Consider the following 19,488-nt stretch of genomic DNA (forward strand, 5'->3'; position numbering starts at 1 on the left):
ATTTCTCCTTGGTGGGGATGCCTCAGCCCTCAGTCGGAGTTGCGTGCTTCATCTCCATGATGTCACTAGGCTGCTTAGTAAGTCGTATTCGCACTCGTTTGCCCATTCAACCACCCACGGACGAGCTGAGAATGATGTGCCGAGGGAAAACGCACTGATTATAGAGTAGTAACCAGGCCGTGGTCCAAGATAGCGCAGGATTAAGAATTGTACGCTGGTAGTGAGTTGGAGTAAGTAGTTGCTTTCTTCAGCTTTCGAGCCTCGTCCCAGCAGAGAGGGAAAGCCTAAAGCCACCAACAGTTGTCCTGCAGAACTAGGCGTATCGTGAGAACTCGAAAGCCCAGCTCTCCATAGATGCCAGCTTGTCTGCTCATAATATTTGAGTTGACCAAGAGGGTAGAATAATCAAGTACGTAGCTACTGAAAACGGCAGATCCTGAGAGGCACAGCGGGGACTACCATTTGATCGTAGCCAGGAATGTTCGGCTGCGAGATCCCAGCGAGGGAAAACCGCACGGAAAAGGCTTGGAAGCTGTCAAGAGTGGGCCACCGTTTGAGAGCGCTCCCCCACGAGGCAGAAATTAAACCAATGAGAATATCGATTAAGGTGTTTCAAGACGCACATCCGCGGCTGATTGGCAGCCAGCTCGAGGTTCCTTGAAAATAGTTGAACCTTGAACTCCAGTCATCCCAGGTCCAAGGTTGAACCTGAACGGTTGTTCGCTAAGAAACGAGCTGCGTTGGAGCAGTCGAACCCAAAGCGCAGATATTCCCACCGCCAAAGCCCGAGGCAGAAAGAGCCACTGGAGTGTTCTGGGCGCATATTCCACAGTAGCATCCATCCTTGGTCGGATTGAGAATAATGGCGCCTGATATCGACCCATGGATCCTACCTTGATACGGCCGAAGGATTCATCTTCGCAGGTGCAGGCTCGGGCTCGCAGCAAGGTGACAGCGCCAGAGCTGCCGGGGTTGCCGGCGCGAACAAGTGGATCTTACTGGGTGGTCAGTGATCAGTGATCACGGGCTCGAAACCATGGACTCTGATAATTTATCGAATGGACGTGCAGATGCAAGTCAATAACTGTGGCATGTCAGAGAACTGAAGCCTGGTGCTCACGGGGGAAGAGGGGATTGGTTCGTCGGTTTGGCAGCAAGAATAATCGGGATGTGTTGTCAGCGACAGGGCCGCTTGATCGGAGAGCCTGCATTAGAAATCTGACTGGGCTGTTGCCGAATCACCCAGGACGGCTCCAATACCTCCAGGTAATTTCTTGGATCTTGGAAGAATAACGTTGGTGCCTACGAGTATGCTGTGCTCTGGCTGCACTCTGCATGAAGGACGGGAGAAGCAGTGGGATGTCAATCAAGCGCAGCACGCGAGACTTCCGCAACCTAAACCTAACGCAGCCGTCTGAGCCGGTCGGCCGTCATCTGGAGTCTGTGCCTCAGCTCTGGGAGTTATCGTCATCATTATGATTTGTGAGGGGTAACCGTAGCAAGCTCTCTTGGAGCATCCTATACGCCCTGTACGAATCTCCGACCTCAAGGAGAAGTTGCCGAATGGGGTAAAACAATACACCCCGATGTCAATTGTCCGTATCGCGAATGCTTCTCTTATCATTGTATCAAGTAGTACGCGATGCAGTTCTTGGTTCGATGAAAGTAAAAGACCGTTATTTGCGTCATTCAAGCAACTTCGAGATGGGCATGTCGAAATCGTGCATTATCGGTTCCCGGGCGTTTTACTTGATAGAGTTCCGCTACAGCCGCCATATCTATCTTGTGCTCAGGCGCTAGGATCTCATTATCGCAAGAAGACAATCAATCATGAGCTCCTGACACTACTGATTACCACCGCATTCGATAATTTACGATCAGTCGAGTGTTGCTTTATCATGCGACATAATTTCCGATAGGCGGTTAACATCTCCGCGTTGGCCGATACCAGGACTGTCACAAGAAACGTTCGCTAGATATGCGCGCTTCGACGGGAGTATGAGTCACGAAAGTGGCTTTAGTTTACTTCCAATGGAACTGCCGCAGAACCTTCGACAAGGTCAAAGTACAGGGATAACTTGTTCAGCACAGCCATTGTTCGCAGAGCGGAGCACCTATGTCACGGTTATGCAGCAGGGGTTCGTCTTGAATGTCCAAATATGGTGCTGATATTTCAGAACAAAATGTACAGAGTATTCTCCGTTGGATCAATACGACCGACAGCGCAGGATGGTAGATAATGACACTCTGACATTTCAGCCCAGCGATCTTTCGTGCCCTTGCTCCGTATCTAGAAGACAGTATCTTTCGCGAAGCTGAATATTGAGCGCTAGGCTACTAGTTGCGGGCCAAGCCATAGGGCAGAGAAGACAATCGCGTGCTTTTGTCGGACAAGAATATACACCGAGTGAGAGATCGTCGTATCGATTGAAGGCGTCGATTCGATAATTTTCTGCGTACGCTGTCTGACCGCTTCTCTCAACGAGAACAGGGGATGTCGAAGTGATCGCATGACATTTAATTGAATGATGCTTTGGAGGTAGAGTGGAGCGCCGAACGTGGAGGGTAGGTCCTCTTGCCGACGAGCCTTGCAAAGCTGATGTGATGTGATTGTCATGTGTGAAGGAATGAGAAATTATTGTTGCAAATCCCCCCAGGATCTGCCAATTAGTGTTGAGATCACGGTTTCAGGTCGACTTACCGCTTCATTGTCATGGAGATCCTGCCTGTGTTTCCCACTCGTCCTCTGCTTCGGCCCCTCCGCGCACCGCCTCAGAAGTGCCAATCCACTGCCACAGCAGCCGTGCCACAGCCCCGAAACTGCGAAACAACACCTGTCCGCAGTCCGCTAAAAAACTGCTCCACCTGGACGGTGTAAGCTGTAAGGCTAGGTGTTGTAAGGAACGTGAAGCGAAACAAGAGCAAGAACCATGGACAGGACCTTCCGGGACTGCCGGTTCTCCTAAGACGGACGTATGCACCAGTACCTCTGTCTTTGTACTGCTTCTCAGCGCTAGCAGCGACTTTGAGCAACAGCGAACGGTGCACTGGTAGCCGCCGGCATCTTGATCTCCGACTTTCCCCTTTGCCCGGTTCACTGGGCACGGGCAGCTTTGTTTTCTGTTTCCGGAGTCGAACAGGGCCAATAGGTCTTTAAAGTTCAAAGCCTTGAGCACTGAGGGGCTATTTCTCTGCTGACTGTGAATGGTCCCTATCTGAAGCCAGCCGCCCGCCTTACAGCCAACCTCCAGGCCGACATGCAGTCGCATGTCAGGTGACGTATTGTCAAGGATCCAACAAACATCCATGATCCATGCCAACCCCGGCAATGTGGTTGAATGTCTTGCACGATGATGTCTGTCTGCCTGCTCTTGGCTTGCGACGCCAAGCTGATTGATTGACTGATTGGCGACGAGAAAAATCGTCATTGACTCAACAAGAAAGGGGAAAAGCAAAGGAAATCGTCGACCTTACAAGCTGTAAACAGTAAGATAGGCCCATCAGAACCCACTTCGTTGCGCTAACCCCAGAGAACCATCATGCTGGCGCAAAGAAAAATTCTGTAACATCTTGTCATGGGCCACACTGGTTGTAATTGGTTGCGAGTTGCGACGCACATCCTTCATTCATCGAATTCCGACTGTGGTAATGAATCTTCTCTTTCTTCAATGGACGCGGATTCTTACCCCATATTCCATTCCGGATTGGCTACACGATTGGAAGAATGAAACACAAAGTTCGAAGTTCCGAGGTCTTAATTATGATAAACAAGAGATTTTCTGTGGGGTATCTTGCCTTGGTCCCTTGAGAAACTCAACCCCGATCTGTGGAGTATTCGAGCAGTTCAGGGAGTTTATTGCAGAATTGGAGATCATGCAGGCAACATGCCTCATCACAATATGAAACACATTTCACAGCGTTGATCAGGAATAGTCAGCCCTGTTCAGATAATTACTCGAGCTTCATATCGACAACCATTCGGAGGCTTGGGCTTGGTCTTTGTTGCGATTGGACCAGCTTCACAGGCCGTTTGCTTGCTCGTGTGAGTGGCAAGGCTCTTGGGTAGATTCAAATTGACTTTTGTAGCCAGTTATAGTTGACAGATGCGTTGAAACGGTGAGAAGGAAGAAAGGAAGGCTCCATTCACCACCGGAGTCGTCGCATTATTAGTCCTCGTCCTTGGGCCGCAATAATGTGCTGTTGCCCGCCTATCTCAACCTTGCAAGAAGTACTCCCTGTATGCCTTGTGATGACCCAGTTTATTGTCCAACTAGATCGCAATCAAATGGATGAAAACGATGACTCCATCTCATACATGCCGACCTGAATTGTCATCCCTTTTCCAGCCTAATAATTAGTATCACACAAACTACGGGCTATATAGTATAACTAGCCGCCTGCCTCCCTTGTGCTGGCCCCCTCGCTACCACTACCAGACCGTCATCATTCCTCCCCCTTCCCAACCTTCTACACACAACAAAAGAATAATTGAATGCCCACTGCAGGCTTTCATTAAACCCTAGAATATTTGCTCCCTTTTCCATGACCGCTCCATTCAAACTATTCTTGCTACAATTATTACCATCCTTAGAGCTCTGACGTGATCTCATAAGACATCGGCGGCTCTACTATTACTATATCCTGGAGTCAGATCTCGCTCACAGCAGCTGGTTTTCCTTTTTTTCGAGAAGGAAGGGATAGATTACCAGCAGTCTGGCAGTTACCGAACGGTACCAGTACGCGTATAATTCAGCGTTTCAGTACGGCGATACCGGGCAATACGTCACACGAGACTCCACCTCAGCTTTGGTTCTTTCAATTGACTGAAACATCCATCGCTTTTCTCGAAATAATTAAGCCTTCCAAATTCATTCTCTGACTCTTCCTCCCTCACCACCCCCCCAAGGCTGACGCGACATTGGCCAAGAACCGTTTCTCACAGCGCTTGCAAGAAGGTCTTCCGAAGGACCTCGCGATTCATTTAAAACCACTCCGACTCCTATGTTCCTCAATCGCTATCGACCTCTTTGACTCCGCAGGCGACATCGAGTTCCCGAGGCTCTTAGACAACGCTGGCCACTGTCTTTCGTCGCATTATCCTATCTTACCTGCATTCAACCTTGCTGCAGGTCCTTGACTTCGCGCAACTGCAGGGAATTGCAACACTTACATATTGCCAACCGCACTAAACGCTTACAACCTCCACGACATCTCCCCTCGGTCCAATCTCCGATAGATTGTCCTCTGCCTTCCGCTTTAGACCAGGTGCAGCACTGCGCTGGCAGGCAATCCTGCATTGGCAGTGCCCATCCCCCGTCGCTGCTAAGCCCATTGTCTGAGCTCATCCTTGGACGTCCCGCTCCTATTCCCGTTCCGTTGCGCATAACAGTATTGGAGTTGGCCAACCAGGGGCGTCGCTGTACTCCTACTCCAATCACTGCCGCTGTCGAGGACACCCGCGGAGGGGCTCTGTTACCTTCAAAGCACATGCGCAAGGCGGACGCCATTTGACTTGCATATTATTTCCATTTACTATTTAATTTCTTTGCTTTTGTTTCCCTCTTTGTCCAATTTTCCCCCCGGTGGGTTATTACATTCCTTTGGCAACACAATCAGCAATTGGTCGTTCTCCGCACGCCCTCCCATACCTGCAGAAACCAGCTTTCCCCGCGTCCTAAAAGGATCATCTACTCCAAGAGAGCTGAACAACGATTAACCCAAGAGAGAAGAAGAAGAAGAAGAAGAGGTTGAATAGAGAGGCAAGGGCTTTGGCACGTTTCAGGACCTTTTGTGCCGAGAACTTGGATCCGTGAAATATCGGGATTTGGGATTGTCATTGAGTAAATCCGAACTCAAAGAGTGAAGGAAACAGCACTGCATTCGACTTCAGTCATTGTTACACAAGTCCAGGTGTCCGTGTTGGTTGTTATCAGGAACTTGGATCCGTCCATTTGCGAGTGCTCTCAGGCAGGGCTCTACGCGTTGCATTCTAGGCAGGCCAAAATGCAGATATCAAAAACGCAGCAATACCGCTAAGGACGTGGCTTTTGCATTGATTTCAGCCAAACACGTTCGCAATTTCGACCCGTATTGCATATCAGCTATAGCTCTGCCCCAGCACGGCCACTCGGGTCCCATTTTACTGTCTATTCGTGCTTGCAGGAGTCCAGGTGACTCGAAACTCTAGCACGACCCACGACAGGGCTACAATCTTACACGCCTGCAGCTAAGGATTACCCCTAATCAGTAGCCGCAATGACTTATGCAGCTACCTCATCATCCTCGGCCGTTCAAGGCGACACTCCAACAAGTTTAAAACTTGCTGCCTCACGCCCCAGGCCCAAGCTACAACATGTTTTCACCTCACCATCTTTCACACCTACTCTAGTATCCACCTATGCTTCCTCATTCACATCCGCTCCGAACTCTCAGCAACCTTCCTGCAACAACTCAAATGACTCGAGCCCTTCTGGCACACCTTACCTCTCTGCTGCCGACTCGCTTCGGGGCCGAATCACGCAGCTTCCTCTTACATCTTCACCAACTCTTGACCTTGGGGAGAGCATCATGGCTATTCCCGCAACCTCTTACCCTGGGGATACGATCATCTCGAACCCTAACAAAGGGCCCGGTTTGATGCGCAGAATATCCCGAGGTGCCGCGAACAAACTCACCCGCCGAAGAACGTCGACCTCACATAACGACAAACGTGACCGCAGCTCCGGACCCGTCATCATGCGCAGACGCAGTGACAGTAAGACTGGCACGCAGAATGGCCGGGATAGCGCCCTGGACTCTAGCTATGAAGAGGAAGGCAATGACGCCATCGATTCCCTGGGCGTCTGGTGTGGCTCGGAGTCATCTAGTCTACCCAATGACAACGTCATGTTTGCGTCTCGCAATGTGAGCGTTATTGCGCCTACCGTGGACTCGGCCATCCAGCGCGGGTCCATTCTAACCAAGGTGACCAGGAAGAGGAGAAAGCAAGTGCGGTTTCTTCTCAACCTTGATGCTGGTAAGGTTTACTGGGATCCTTCAAATCCAGCCAAGCGATTCTACATCGACGACATCAAGGAAATTCGTGTTGGTGCAGATGCGCGCAATTACAGAGAGGAACACCAAGTTTCCCAAGAAATGGAGAGCCGATGGTTCACAATCGTCATTGCGGACGCCGAGCGATCCAAAGGCCGCTCAGTCAAGATGATTCACCTAATTGCCCCCAATGACACTGTCCTCAAACTTTGGACAACAACGCTGGAATACATCTCGCGCTATAGGATTGGGCTAATGGCTGGCTTGGCCGCTTCAAGTCAGAATGAGCCCGTCCTCAAAGCCCACTGGCAGCGCGAAATGGCAAGATTATTCCCGAACAGACAGAAGGCAGCAGACGAGGAGACTTTGGATTTCGCTGCCGTCGAAAGCGTTTGTCAGAGCTTGCACATTAACTGCTCCCAGAATATGCTCCGAGCTCATTTCTTGAAGGCGGACACCGACAAGAAGGGCAAACTCACCTTTACCGAGTTCAAGGATTTCGTCACGCGTCTCAGAGAGCGAAGGGATATTCGGGAAATCCTGAGAGGCAACGCTGCCGATCATCGTGAGGGCATGACGTTAGAGGAATTCCTGGTATTCCTTCGCGACGTGCAAAAGGAAGACGTTGATTCTGATCGCGAATTCTGGATTTCCATCTTCAACAAAATTGTCCGAAAGTCAAAGCCGCGCAGTCAAAGCTCTGGTGAAACCTCCTCAGAGGATCAACCCGCCCGCATAAGCACCGATGCGTTCTCCACATATCTCGCTTCTGCTCGCAACGGAGTTTATGCCTCTCGCTCGCCTGAATCCCGGTTCGACCGCCCATTGAACGAATATTTCATCTCGAGCTCTCACAACACATATCTTCTCGGCCGACAAGTCGCTGGCTCCTCCAGCACAGAAGCATACATCAGCGCTCTCACCCAAGGTTGCCGCTGTATTGAGATCGATTGTTGGGACGGCCCGGATGGCCGGCCAATCGTGTCTCATGGGAGAACCATGACTACCAGCGTTCTATTTGCTGACTGCATCACCGTGGTTAATCGCTATGCTTTCTTCTCCAGCGATTTCCCCCTCATCATCTCTCTGGAAGTGCACTGCAACCCTGAACAACAGCTGGTAATGGTAAGGATTATGAAAGAGGCATTCGGAGATCAGCTGATTTTGGAGCCCATTCTCTCGAATTCCTTCATCCTACCGTCGCCAGAAGAGCTCAAGGGCCGTATTCTCATTAAGGTCAAGACGTGTGATGAGACCTCTGACACTCTTCGGCAAGACACGACGAATTTAACCCATACGCACGGCCGTAAGCGAAGCGCGAGCTCCCCTTTCATGCGTCCCTCGATGATTGACGGCCCCGGTGTCCCCTCGCTCCCATCGCTCTCAAGTCCACCAACGGTAGGCTCGGACGGTCCCGGTCCTGGACCGTTCTTGGTACCCGAGCGGCGCTCCTTCACGACCACCAGCATCAGCAGCGCTACGGAAGACAGTGATGGTGCTCTTGTCTCCATCAGGAAAGAAAAGAGAAAGCGCCAGAAGAGCAAGATAACCAAGCCGCTGTCCGACCTGGGAATCTACACTCGTGGCTACAAATGGCATAGTTTTTCGTCCCCCGAGAGCCAAACGTTCAACCACGTGTACTCGTTCGCGGAGCGGTCTTTCGAGAGTGTTTGCCGCGAACCCAGCAACAAAGATCTCTTCGAGAAACACAACCAGAAATACCTTACACGTGTGTATCCCTCCGGCTTCCGCTTACGTTCCTCGAACTTCGACCCGTTGAAATTCTGGCGTCGCGGTGTTCAGATGGCGGCGCTCAACTGGCAGACCTATGATGTTGGCATGCAGATGAACCAAGCCATGTTCGCTGCGGGAAGCGACCGGACTGGCTACGTTCTCAAGCCCGAGTCTCTTCGTGTTCCTTCATCCGAAACTGAAGCCGGTATTACTGAACGGAAAATCGTCCGATTCTCCGTTGATGTAATTTCCGCTCAGCAGCTCCCGCGGCCCCAGAACATGCCTGCTGACGGCAACATTAACCCCTACGTCGAGATTGAGATGTTCAGTGCAGATGACCGCGGTCAGAATTTCACCTTCGGAGTAGGTGGCATGAACGCTTCCGCCCGCAACGGCATGTCCGGCATTGGCTGCCCCCATCGTCGGCGCACAAGGATCGAGCAGCGAAATGGCTATAGCCCGAACTTCAACGAGAGCTTCCGTCTGTCGCTGGAGACCAAATATCCGGACTTGGTTTTTGTCCGTTGGACTGTTTGGAGCTCAATGGACGGCCGAAGCACGGGAACAAATGGCAGCGTGCAGCTTGCTACCTTTACTGCCAAGTTGTCCAGTCTTTCCCAGGGCTACCGCTACTTGCCACTATACGATGGAAGTGGCGATCAGTACATCTTCTCAACTTTGTTCTGCAAGATCTCGAAAGAGGAGTCTATCTCCGTGCGTCGCTTCGCCGCCGAGGAGATGCGAGCCGAGCGAGTTGGCATCTTTCGTCAGCTTGGTCAGACCGTCTTCAAGCGCTCGTCATCGTCAGATCGGGAGAGACACGATCAGTCAGATCGAGGAAGCGAAACCGCAATCAGTCTAGAAGGCAAGGAGTTTTCTCCAGCCTTGACACCAACAATCTCCACTACCTCAACTACGTCATGATGCTCGCGCCGCTGCTCTGAGTAGCAAGGCATCCCAGTCTCATAGACGTCAAAAACACCTACCCCTCGCTTATACTACTACAATCCCGCAAAGTCCATCGCCTCTAATGTGTCGTCCCACCACATTCCTATCATTTTTTTATCCTTTTCCTTTTCCTTTTGTCACTCTGGAGTTCGGCGAATTCAACGTCATGGAGTACATCTTGAGAAAAGCACGGCCACATACACAGGCCTCTCTTCTCGTCAACTCAACATTCTGCTTTAACACGGTACGGTACATTATTGCTCCGCGCATTGCAAGCGTGGGCTAAGGCGCATTCTGATGGTCATTTTCACTTGTTGCACTACTACTGCCTTACATCTCGTTGTTGAGCGATACCCATCATCTTCCTACATTTACATTACCTGTATTATTGTTGTTGCACTGCATCGCCATGTGAGAGTCATTTGTCTGTCTGGAATCCTGTTTCATCTTTGTTTTTAGCATTGGCATAACGAGCCGGACTCATTACTGTACGAGGTCATCAAGGTGTCATTCATTCATTCATTCATCTGGGAGATATGGCTAGCATTTATTCATAAGGGGGGTTTGCTCACACATGGACGGAAGGGAAAGCATTTGCATTGTCGGATATACTAAATTGTGGGTAATATGCCATGAGCTCATCAGGTGTCTTGACTGTTTGATTTACTGAAGAAGAAAGCATGATCTCCTGGAGAGAAATTCATTATCTTCGTTCTTATGAAATCTTGTCTTAGGTAGTTTACTTTTGTCTGTGTCCTGGATGACATTCGGGCTATTAGTTATTCAATCGATTGGTGAAGATGCGTCTGGGGCGCTTCTTGAACTACTCAATCTTACATCCGATTTCTTCTTCACAATAGTTTGTAGCTTCTTCATTACTATCCCAAGTTGTGGAGACAAGTACACTGTATACAAGACCCCTCGGGAAACCTGCCGCCTGTCTTCGGCCCACCTGCCCCATAACCCGCCAAAGCCAACTCTCCTACTTCCGCTCCGCAAGAACAACTAGAGCTCCGACACAAGAGAACAGCACTCAATCCCACCACCACAAGAGTCACAATGGATCCATTCTCAGCAGAAGGAGGTATGCGGAAACCCTCCTGATCCTTTCTTTCAGTCATCCCCAACCCAAACTAACACCCACCCGCCCCCCGTAAACAGAACTCATCAACATCCACAACGCCTTCCACCAAGGCCAATACCAGTCCGTCGTCGACTTTAACACATCCTCCTTCTCCCCCGAGAACGCCCTGCCCGCACGAATCCTCCAACTCCGCGCACAGCTCGCGCTCGGCAACACAAATGAAGTCTTAGGCGACGTTGAAGGCGAGGAGGATACGCCTGACTTGGCCGCTGTTAAGGCGCTCGCGCTGTACGTTAAGGGCGATGTCGATGGTGCGAGTCAGCTAGCGGAGGATTTGGCGGCGAACTTCGATGATACTGCCACTGTGCAGGTTCTGGCTGGGACTGTGCTTCAGGGAGCGGGGAAGAGCGAGGAGGCGTTGGCGTTGTTGGGAAAGCATCAGGGGAGTTTGGAGGCGTGAGTTCTCCCCTCTTGGAACTTCATGATGTCAAGAGAGGATACCGGAAGCTAATTGTTTGTTTGCGTGTTGGCAGTGTCGCTCTGATCGTCCAAGTCCATCTTCAGCAGAACCGATCCGATCTTGCGCTGAAGGAGGTCCAGGCTGCGAAGCGCTGGGCGCAGGACTCCCTTCTCGTTAACTTGGCCGAGTCATGGGTTGGATTGAGGGTTGTATGTCTCCCACTTACCTACAACCTACTTAGAAACCTGCATACTGACAATGTGCCTAGGGCGGCGAAAAATACCAATCCGCATTCTACGTCTACGAAGAACTCGCTTCGTCCGACAACACATCCGCCCCCCTCTCCATCGTCGGACAAGCCGTCGCAGAGATCCACCTCGGTCGACTACCAGAGGCCGAAGCTGCCATTTCCGCTGCGCTCGATAGATACCCCGATGACGCGAGCCTGATTGCCAACTCGATTGTGCTGAATGTGCTCGCGGGCAAGCCCTCGGAGGATCTGGAGAAGCGGCTGCAGGAGACGGATCCGAGCCATGCTCTGCTCACTGATATTCAGGAGAAGAACGAGTTGTTTGATGCTGCGGCTGCGAAGTATTTGGCTAAGGTATCTTCATAGATTTTTGTTTGCGTCGAGTTTAGGGATTTGTCTACATTAATGAATTGATATGATGGCGAACTATATGCTCTTCTTCTCAAATGAAGGGATATGTGCATTAGCTTAGTGACCGACGATAACTCACAGAAGCTCTAAGTCTACCTCAAGCTCCAGCTAACCTAAAGATTAGCCCCAAGCCAATTTCTCAACCCTCTCGCCTGCTGCCCATCAAGTCCAGTCCTACTATAAACTGGTGAGATGTGCGTATCCCCATACCCCACAATATAAGTCGTCTGCGGCACAACAGTCTTAAACCGTTCCGTAAATTCCTGCACAGCAGAAAGCAAGATCTCGTCACCACCAGCCAAGATCAATACCCTCTTCGCCTTAACACCATTCCACCATTCCGTCGGTGCCCTGGCAGGCTCACTCCATGCATCCCCCTCCTTCCGTTCACCAAGGTACGCCTCCGACCAGATCTTCAATCCCTTAGCAGGGACAAGATCTTTATACGCATTCTCGGACATACTTTTCCCGTCTAGCGAGAAACTCACCCACGGTGCGAACCCGAATACGCCTGCTAATTCACCCTTGATGTCTAGCGGGTCGATCTCAGGGCGTGGGTGTGTCAGGTGAAGCAGTGTTGAAAGAGCGAGGTTCCCGCCTGCGGAATCGCCGCCGACAATTACGTCGGAGGGGGAGCGGCCGGTTCCTTGGTCGGTATTCAGGATGTACCGTAGTGCTTCGATGGCCTGGCGCAGTTGAGTCGGGTACGCGGTTGGTGGGGAGAGGGTGTACGATAGGAAGAAGATGGCGACGTCGTGCCCGTTTTTGTTTAGTTCGGCGATGAGGGATGACAGGAATGTGAAGTGGCCTGGGACGGCGGGAAGAATGAAGCCGCCTCCTGTAGAGCATTATCAGTAAGTGTTCTGTTGGTTCGTGTAGCTCTGGTTGTGTGGGTGGATGTAGAGGCGTACCATGATAATAAACAACCACATTCTTCGCATTCTTATTCCCGATCCATAATCCCTCAGCACCATGGTTTAGCTTGACAACCTCCGGCTTGATACCCTGCGAGTTTGCCCAAGTCTCATACGTCGAGAAAGTCGATGGGCTTTGCGATCTGAGATATACATCATTAGCTCGACCCACTTCAAGCCAGCCGCGCAAATGGATCACAAGGGTCAACTCACTGGAGCTGTCGTATAGAAAGCCTAGTCACGGCCTTTCGCACAACAGCATGCGCAACATGCGTACTGAAATCCTTTGCGCCGGATTTACCGCGAAATGCGCCTGTGATGACGCTGTATAGCACCGTCCCGAACGTAGAGAGGTTGCCGGCTAGACGATCGGCCTTCTCCCAGACGGAGAGGGGTTCGCCGGATAGACCGGTTGTCATGGTGAGCTAGATGGTGAGGATGAGGAGGGGGCTTGTGAAAAGGACTGAACTCTAGAAAAAGCAAGGGGGTGCTAGGTGGGAGGGTGAGTGAGTATCGTTGTTCGGAGTAGATTTCAGGGTGTCTGGGGGGAAGATGGGGATTTTACACCATCCCCACTGAGGATGGTCCTGTCTCCGCATTCCCCGGCTCTTGCAAATTATTAGCAAGAATATTATTAGTTGGTGCTGCGGCTGCAGGCGCCAGGGAGGGGTTTGCAGCTGTTCGGTTTACTTTGAGATGGTACCTCGGCTGTGGACTCGGGGTAGACGGTGGAACCGGGGAACAACAGATCTATGGGCCACTAGTTTGGCTTCGCCAGAAGTTGCACGGTAGCAAATAATGGTATTATAATATAGTCATGACTTCTTCTTGACAGTATTCAGTGTCCATTTGCCGCATCCTCTTGACCGGTCAAATCGCAGAATGCCTTGAATGTAGTGAAGACGTTCTCATCGTCTGGTCCAGTGCCAGTGTTCTCAATGATGCATTCCGCATTGGCGCCCACGAAAAACACATATCCCTCTTTGATCTCCTCTGACTTGGGGCCTACCGAGATCTTACCAGTACCCTCTGTGCAGATCAGGATACTCGGTCCAGTCACCGGGTCAAATGTCGCCTTGGCCCCTGTGCGGCGGAGATCTGTCTTGACAACGCTGAACTCCTCAATCGGAGGGTCGTAAAGCAGCGATTCGGATGCGCTAGAGTAGGCTGAAGCATTCAGTACTGTATACGGGTAGTCCGTAGGTTGTAGCTTCTGTTCCTCGATCGGCGCATACGAGTAAGTCAGCATATCGGTGAGGGTGTCCACGTCTTTGAACTTGGGTGTGAAACCCGCTCTTACGACATTGTCGGACGAGGCCATGCACTCGATGATGTCTCCAGAGATGTAAGCATGGATATCATCAGCCTTCAGGAACATAGCCTCGCCAGGCGCAAGACGAACAAAGTTGAGGAAGAAGAACACAAACAGTCCAATGTCGTTAGGGAACTGTCCGTTGAGACGGACTATGATAGATGCCAGTTCGGCAGCGTTAGTAGGGTTCGTGTCAGGAGCGTTGACCAAGGATGCGAACGTATCAGGAGAGCTTTCAGCTGCTGAGACGAGTTCTTTCGCGGCCGCTTCATTGTCTTCGGGCGACGAATTCATGAGAGAGGTGAATAGTGTTCGCAGAGCGGCCTTGTTTTTCTTCGTCTGCTCTGGATCTTCGGTGTCCTCAGAACCTCGGACCGCATTCTCGAACTCGGTTGCATTCTCGGCGCCGACGAGGCCACGCAGGGGAGCGACAGCTTTGAGGAAGTGGACGATCTCCTTCAGAGGTCGGAAGCCGCACAATCCCTCAAAAGGAGTGATTGCGATGGTCATCTCGGGCTTGTGGTTGTCATCTATACAAGAACAAGAGTCAGTACTGAAGCTAACTGGAATCCAACAGAGTCTCTACCTGGATAGTTCTTGGAATCCCGCTCATGGAGACTCTCCGCGAGTTTCTTATTGGGGTGGGCCTGGATGCTGAGCGCCTTTCGAATGGAGAGCACCTTGAAGAGGAACGGAAGCTTTCCACCATACCGGTTGCTGACCTCCGGTGACATCAAAGACAAGTTATCCTGAACTAAGTCAAGAAGGGTGCGTTGCGTTTCGAGGTCTTTCGATGGAAGAGACGGATGGGTACCCATCCACAGCTATCATGGATCAGCTTCTCGTCCTCCATCTTGATGATCTCGGGGCATCCCCAGAGCACCCACTTCTGCGTATGGTTTCTCCGACTCGATCGAAAAGTCCGCAGCTGCCGTCATTGCTGCATACTTTGCCGCTGCCGATTCATGGCCGACCTTGCCTGTAGGAGCTTAGAGGTGTATTTGTGGTACGGCGGAAGGAGCATACCCCAATCGTAGCTGTTGACTCCTATGGAGACACAATCGTTAGCCTCAAGGGTTCAGAAAGACACCGGCATTTCCCTCATGGGATAGACATACCGCATTGGAGACGAAGAAGTGGCACTTGCACCATGTTGAAGACAGCCCACTAGCTGGAACACCAAGAACTGCGCAAACACCTCAAGAGTGGATCGTGTTGGCGATCGGGTGAGTGGTTTCCGGGAGTCGGTCTCGTTCTGACAGTATCGTGCTTCTCTTGCGTCGTTTGCGTTTCTCTCTCACAGAAATCCTGCTTGCTGGATGCGATCACTCTCTTGTACCCCTCGATCTTGAAATTACCTCCACTAGCCCCAAGCTGCCCCATCTGGCTGACCGCATCCGTCATCCCGTGGTAGTCCCGTGACCTGATAGTCAGCGATGGTACCCGCCAATCACAGCGAAGCTAGCGAGCGCAGGGGAGCTCCGAGCTCTCCCCCGAACCCCCGGCAGAACCTCGACCATGCACGCGCCAAGACCATCCTCCGCCCAGCATCTCAGTCGCAGTCGCAGCCTGCATTACTTTGTCCAGCATCCAATCAATCTCAAGCTGGAAAAACTGTACACACTTCGCCAGAAAAGGCCGAACACGTCAGAATACCGCATAGCTTAAGGACAGGCGCAGCGCGTGGAACCAGGAGCTTCCACAATCAGGAGATCGTTTCCGCCTTTGAGTGGGACGCCCTCGCGATTGAGAAGAAGCAGGTCTCCGAGGGGGCCTCAGCGGCCACCGGAAACAGTAACTCAGGCCGCTTGCCGCAGGTTGTTGTTGCAGTGCCCAAGCCTCCTCCCAAGAAAATGTCTCGGAACCGTCCAAGAGGGCCTCCCATGCCCAGGGATAATGGCCTCGGCCCCAATGAGGAGACTGATATGTGGAACAAGATCCTCCAGGACTTGCGCAAAGCAAAAGAAAAGAACGATAAGCAAAAAGCCCTGGCTGAGCAAATTGCCGAATTGAATGAGAAGATCGGCAAAGAGGGTGGAAGTAAGTGACAGCTCTATCTTCATGTCATTCCCAATTGTCGACCCTCGGCGTCGCGGATGTATACACCGGGGCGATACCGCCGAAATGAACAAGCCTAACTTCTGCCTACAGAACCATCGCTCAGTGAGCATAATCAGCTAGATAGCCTCTATCGTCAGATGGCTAAGCTGTGCGAAGAAGAAAGGGCTATTCTACAAGACGAGCCAAGCGATGTCATCAAGAATCTGGGCCTGCTCACTGCGCTTAGACAAGCATCAGAACTAGAAGCTCCTATGAGTCGAGCTGCTTCTCTGTCTAAATCACGAAAAAAAAGGAACGATGTCGATGGGTCTGCTACAGACTCACCAGGTCCCTCTGGCGGTTTCTCTGACAAAAGCGGCCGCTCCAAAGGTGGTACTCAGCGCAGCACCAGCGTATCAAGTACCCAAGTCCGCGACAACGTGCAGGTCAAGATAGAAGAAGGATCTGAGAGTTCCAAGGCTACACCTGCAGAGCGCAACGGGCAGTTGACGGTGGGCGCCGAGGTCGTCTTCAAACACAATAAGAACAAGCAAGGTGTCGAAGGTGAGGGTATCCAGTGCATCATCAAAGGGATATCAGGTGAGGGGAACAAGAAAAGGTGGGTCAAGCCTTTGAATCCTTCGTTTCCACGCGAGATTGACAAAGGCGTGCCTCGTGAAGATACGATGTCCAGGACCCGGAACCCAACGAGAACGGCGAACAGGGAACCGTCTTCAAGACCGCGGCGGCGTCTTTGATTCCAATTCCTCGGGCAGGGTCTACATTGCCATCATTCTCAGTTGGAAAACAAGTCCTTGCACGATATCCTGACACAACTACATTCTACCGAGCGGAGGTCATGGGCTCGAAAAAGGACACCTATCGTCTTAAGTTCGAAGGTGAAGAAGACGACAAGGAGATGGAAGTGGATCGACGATTTGTTCTGGACATTGCTGGAAAATGATGCATTCTTACGGCATGGTATGAAAGCTTTTGCCTATACCCTCAACGTTCATCTCTTTTGTATTTGGCATTTATTTAGCTCGGATGGTTGTACTTTGTTAGCTAGCTGGTTTGGTCTGGGGGCGTTACAGTGTATCTATTTATGCTTTTTGGCATTATCATATATCGACGATCAATTGCTACTGCAAGTGCAAACAGTGACATGCACAAAATGGAAGATGCTAGACGCTGACTTGAACTTTACCTAAGCTGTTGTCATCGAGTGCTGACTCAGCGCTCCCCGCTCCGTCCGAGGCTCCAGATGCGGGCCGACTACCGGTCGTCGATAACAGTAGTCATGTCAAGTCAATGAAATTCGTTTTTGCAGATTCCTGTTCCTTGCAGCTATAGTTTTTCGACGCTTTCCATAATACACTGCTTCTATTTGGCCCTGACATGCGCATTGCTCATTGAGTGCCATTGATCTTCGGTGCACATCGCGTCAGACCCCTCATCCGCCTACCTCAGGATGGCGAATCTCCCTTCTCACGCTTCGCCAACATTTGGCGCTCAATCAACTTCGTCTGCGCCCACGGCCGACGAAATCTCGCTCGATTCTACCTCAAGACAGCCGAAACCGTCCCTGGAAGGCCAATTAGATGATCTTGCGCCGGGAAGCGCGACGGGTGACTCCACGCCTGTACCTGCTTCGCTCCTCTCCCCTTCATTCACACCTCCAGCCACCCCCGGCGGCACATTAAACACAGAGCGACTACTTCAAAAAACTGCAGCTCAAAATGTCTCACACTCTAAGCCGCCGAAGCTCCTTCCTCAACTCCCGAACGTCGAGTGCATTGTCCGCGCCCGCATCCCCACGACAAATGGCGCCGAGATGTTCCTGCATCTATACCACAACGACTTGGACAACAAAGAGCATCTTGCAATTGTGTTCGGAAATACAATTCGGAGTCGAAGCTTGGATACAGTGAAGCTGGGGGAGACCGAGATGGACAGGATGATCCGCGGCGCGTATGTAGGCACACTGCACCCTGGCCGCGTGAGCAGCTGGCATGATAAGTCTCAGGGAGGAAGCTCCAGTGAATCGGCTGAAGGGGCTGAAGGGGGTGCCGTGCATGATGCAGAGCTAATGCACGAGCGACTGAGTGATGCGCCACTAGTGCGCATACATTCTGAGTGCTATACCGGGGAGACGGCATGGTCTGCTCGCTGCGATTGCGGGGAGCAACTTGATGAGGCCGCTAGGTTGATGTCACTGCCGATGGAGACATTGAATGAGATTGCGTCCCAGCAATCTCTATCAGTGCCGTCGAATGTATCAGGCGGTGTCATCATTTACCTTAGGCAAGAGGGTCGAGGTATTGGGCTTGGGGAGAAGTTGAAGGCTTATAACCTGCAAGATTTGGGATCTGATACGGTTGAAGCCAATCTCTTGCTGCGACATCCTGCCGATGCTCGGAGTTACGGATTGGCTACGGCGATGCTCGTTGATCTTGGGTTGGGTGACGACTCTAACCCGCATGGTATTCGCCTACTCACAAACAACCCTGACAAGGTTAGAGCAATCGAAGGACCTGGACGGGAGGTTATTGTTAAAAACCGAGTACCAATGGTACCGTTGGCATGGCAGACTGGAGGTAAGATGGGCATTAAGAGCTCTGAAGTCGAGGGCTATCTACGGACGAAGGTAATTATCATGCTTCTGTGCCCTTTTCCAGAACACCGGACTAACTGACAGATGAACAGATTTCCAAGATGGGTCATATGATTCAATGATCAGATAGCGTGTTTTTGCTATTCTTCGATCATCGAGACTCGACACACAGAATATTCAGTATAAGGATACGATGCCAACGATTCACCTGTCATATAAAACAGCGACGCACTATTCATTCCCTCAATTTTCGTCTAATTGTGATTTTTCTTCTTGCCGCGATTTGAATTGGATACCAGCTTGCTTCACTGATTCGCCTGTGTTGATATTATGGGGCGTTGTATAGGCCTCTGTCCTACGTTCTCTTTTTTTCCTCTTCAAGACTATTGGTTACCAAACATTCACTTACATTTGAGTTTTATAAATTTTCCTATGTTTCCGGTGGTTTCGGCGTTTTCGCGGGTCCAAGATGTAGATCTCGAGTCTGCCGGCCGGTTCGATGAGAGCAGGGAAGGGACAGGTACGAAGCAGATATAGCTCGCACAAGCTATAGATACTTGTATACACATCAAAAAATCTACAGCATAGTCTAGAATTAGCAATCAAGATCGAGTATGATTATGGATCGGTTGCGATTGAGAGCAACTGCATAGATTGTGCCGAAAAGCCGCCGCTCCGAGAAAGGACCA

The 19,488-nt window shown here is 51.1% G+C and overlaps 6 protein-coding genes across 6 annotated transcripts; 4 read left to right on the forward strand and 2 right to left on the reverse strand.

The window, feature by feature from the left end:
• The first annotated feature begins 5,881 nt into the window (after positions 1 to 5,881).
• On the forward strand, positions 5,882 to 9,851 carry BDV14DRAFT_28069 (putative 1-phosphatidylinositol-4,5-bisphosphate phosphodiesterase Plc1). Its single transcript, XM_073776439.1, has one exon. It carries the CDS (start codon positions 6,256 to 6,258, stop codon positions 9,688 to 9,690), a length of 3,435 nt encoding a protein of 1,144 aa, XP_073621718.1. The 5' UTR covers positions 5,882 to 6,255; the 3' UTR covers positions 9,691 to 9,851.
• Positions 9,852 to 10,773: 922 nt separating this feature from the next.
• Positions 10,774 to 11,874, forward strand: BDV14DRAFT_206313 (putative Coatomer subunit epsilon; the record flags this gene model as incomplete). The annotated part of the gene is made up of 4 exons (XM_073774892.1): positions 10,774 to 10,798; positions 10,876 to 11,254; positions 11,332 to 11,467; positions 11,527 to 11,874. 4 exons carry the CDS (start codon positions 10,774 to 10,776, stop codon positions 11,872 to 11,874), a joined length of 888 nt encoding a protein of 295 aa, XP_073621719.1.
• A 79-nt stretch (positions 11,875 to 11,953) lies between these two features.
• Positions 11,954 to 13,494, reverse strand: BDV14DRAFT_28087 (putative 6-hexanolactone hydrolase). Its single transcript, XM_073776440.1, has 3 exons — positions 13,047 to 13,494; positions 12,831 to 12,976; positions 11,954 to 12,757 (listed from the first exon to the last, which is right to left on the reverse strand). The coding sequence occupies exons 1-3, from the start codon at positions 13,250 to 13,252 to the stop codon at positions 12,033 to 12,035; spliced, it is 1,077 nt and encodes a 358-aa protein (XP_073621720.1). The 5' UTR covers positions 13,253 to 13,494; the 3' UTR covers positions 11,954 to 12,032.
• A 5-nt stretch (positions 13,495 to 13,499) lies between these two features.
• On the reverse strand, positions 13,500 to 15,521 carry pmi1 (mannose-6-phosphate isomerase pmi1). Its single transcript, XM_073770759.1, has 5 exons — positions 15,264 to 15,521; positions 15,172 to 15,192; positions 15,033 to 15,124; positions 14,732 to 14,969; positions 13,500 to 14,675 (listed from the first exon to the last, which is right to left on the reverse strand). Exons 1-5 carry the CDS (start codon positions 15,295 to 15,297, stop codon positions 13,672 to 13,674), a joined length of 1,389 nt encoding a protein of 462 aa, XP_073621721.1. The 5' UTR covers positions 15,298 to 15,521; the 3' UTR covers positions 13,500 to 13,671.
• A 148-nt stretch (positions 15,522 to 15,669) lies between these two features.
• BDV14DRAFT_186133 (SAGA-associated factor 29 family protein) lies at positions 15,670 to 17,498 on the forward strand. The gene is made up of 3 exons (XM_073770760.1): positions 15,670 to 16,185; positions 16,297 to 16,804; positions 16,867 to 17,498. Exons 1-3 carry the CDS (start codon positions 15,999 to 16,001, stop codon positions 17,147 to 17,149), a joined length of 978 nt encoding a protein of 325 aa, XP_073621722.1. The 5' UTR covers positions 15,670 to 15,998; the 3' UTR covers positions 17,150 to 17,498.
• Positions 17,487 to 19,430, forward strand: BDV14DRAFT_186135 (GTP cyclohydrolase II). Its single transcript, XM_073770761.1, has 2 exons — positions 17,487 to 18,832; positions 18,892 to 19,430. The coding sequence occupies exons 1-2, from the start codon at positions 17,657 to 17,659 to the stop codon at positions 18,919 to 18,921; spliced, it is 1,206 nt and encodes a 401-aa protein (XP_073621723.1). The 5' UTR covers positions 17,487 to 17,656; the 3' UTR covers positions 18,922 to 19,430.
• Positions 19,431 to 19,488: the final 58 nt, after the last annotated feature.

This window comes from Aspergillus stella-maris (genome assembly GCF_047715825.1).
Source record: "Aspergillus stella-maris strain CBS 113639 unplaced genomic scaffold BDV14scaffold_134, whole genome shotgun sequence".
Taxonomy (NCBI): Eukaryota; Fungi; Ascomycota; class Eurotiomycetes; order Eurotiales; family Aspergillaceae; genus Aspergillus; species Aspergillus stella-maris.

Coding starts and splice junctions, on each gene's coding strand:
- BDV14DRAFT_28069 (XM_073776439.1), top strand. CDS start 6,256: ATGACTTATGCAGCTACCTCATCATCCTCGGCCGTTCAAGGCGACACT.
- BDV14DRAFT_28087 (XM_073776440.1), bottom strand. CDS start 13,252: ATGACAACCGGTCTATCCGGCGAACCCCTCTCCGTCTGGGAGAAGGCC. Junction 12,977..13,046: donor CTTTCTATACGACAGCTCCA/GTGAGTTGACCC, acceptor TGTATATCTCAG/ATCGCAAAGCCCATCGACTT. Junction 12,758..12,830: donor TGTGGTTGTTTATTATCATG/GTACGCCTCTAC, acceptor AATGCTCTACAG/GAGGCGGCTTCATTCTTCCC.
- pmi1 (XM_073770759.1), bottom strand. CDS start 15,297: ATGGTGCAAGTGCCACTTCTTCGTCTCCAATGCG. Junction 15,125..15,171: donor AGTCAACAGCTACGATTGGG/GTATGCTCCTTC, acceptor AAGCTCCTACAG/GCAAGGTCGGCCATGAATCG. Junction 14,970..15,032: donor CGGAGAAACCATACGCAGAA/GTGGGTGCTCTG, acceptor GATCCATGATAG/CTGTGGATGGGTACCCATCC.
- BDV14DRAFT_186133 (XM_073770760.1), top strand. CDS start 15,999: ATGTCTCGGAACCGTCCAAGAGGGCCTCCCATGCCCAGGGATAATGGC. Junction 16,186..16,296: donor GATCGGCAAAGAGGGTGGAA/GTAAGTGACAGC, acceptor TTCTGCCTACAG/AACCATCGCTCAGTGAGCAT. Junction 16,805..16,866: donor GGTGAGGGGAACAAGAAAAG/GTGGGTCAAGCC, acceptor TGCCTCGTGAAG/ATACGATGTCCAGGACCCGG.
- BDV14DRAFT_186135 (XM_073770761.1), top strand. CDS start 17,657: ATGGCGAATCTCCCTTCTCACGCTTCGCCAACATTTGGCGCTCAATCA. Junction 18,833..18,891: donor AGGGCTATCTACGGACGAAG/GTAATTATCATG, acceptor ACAGATGAACAG/ATTTCCAAGATGGGTCATAT.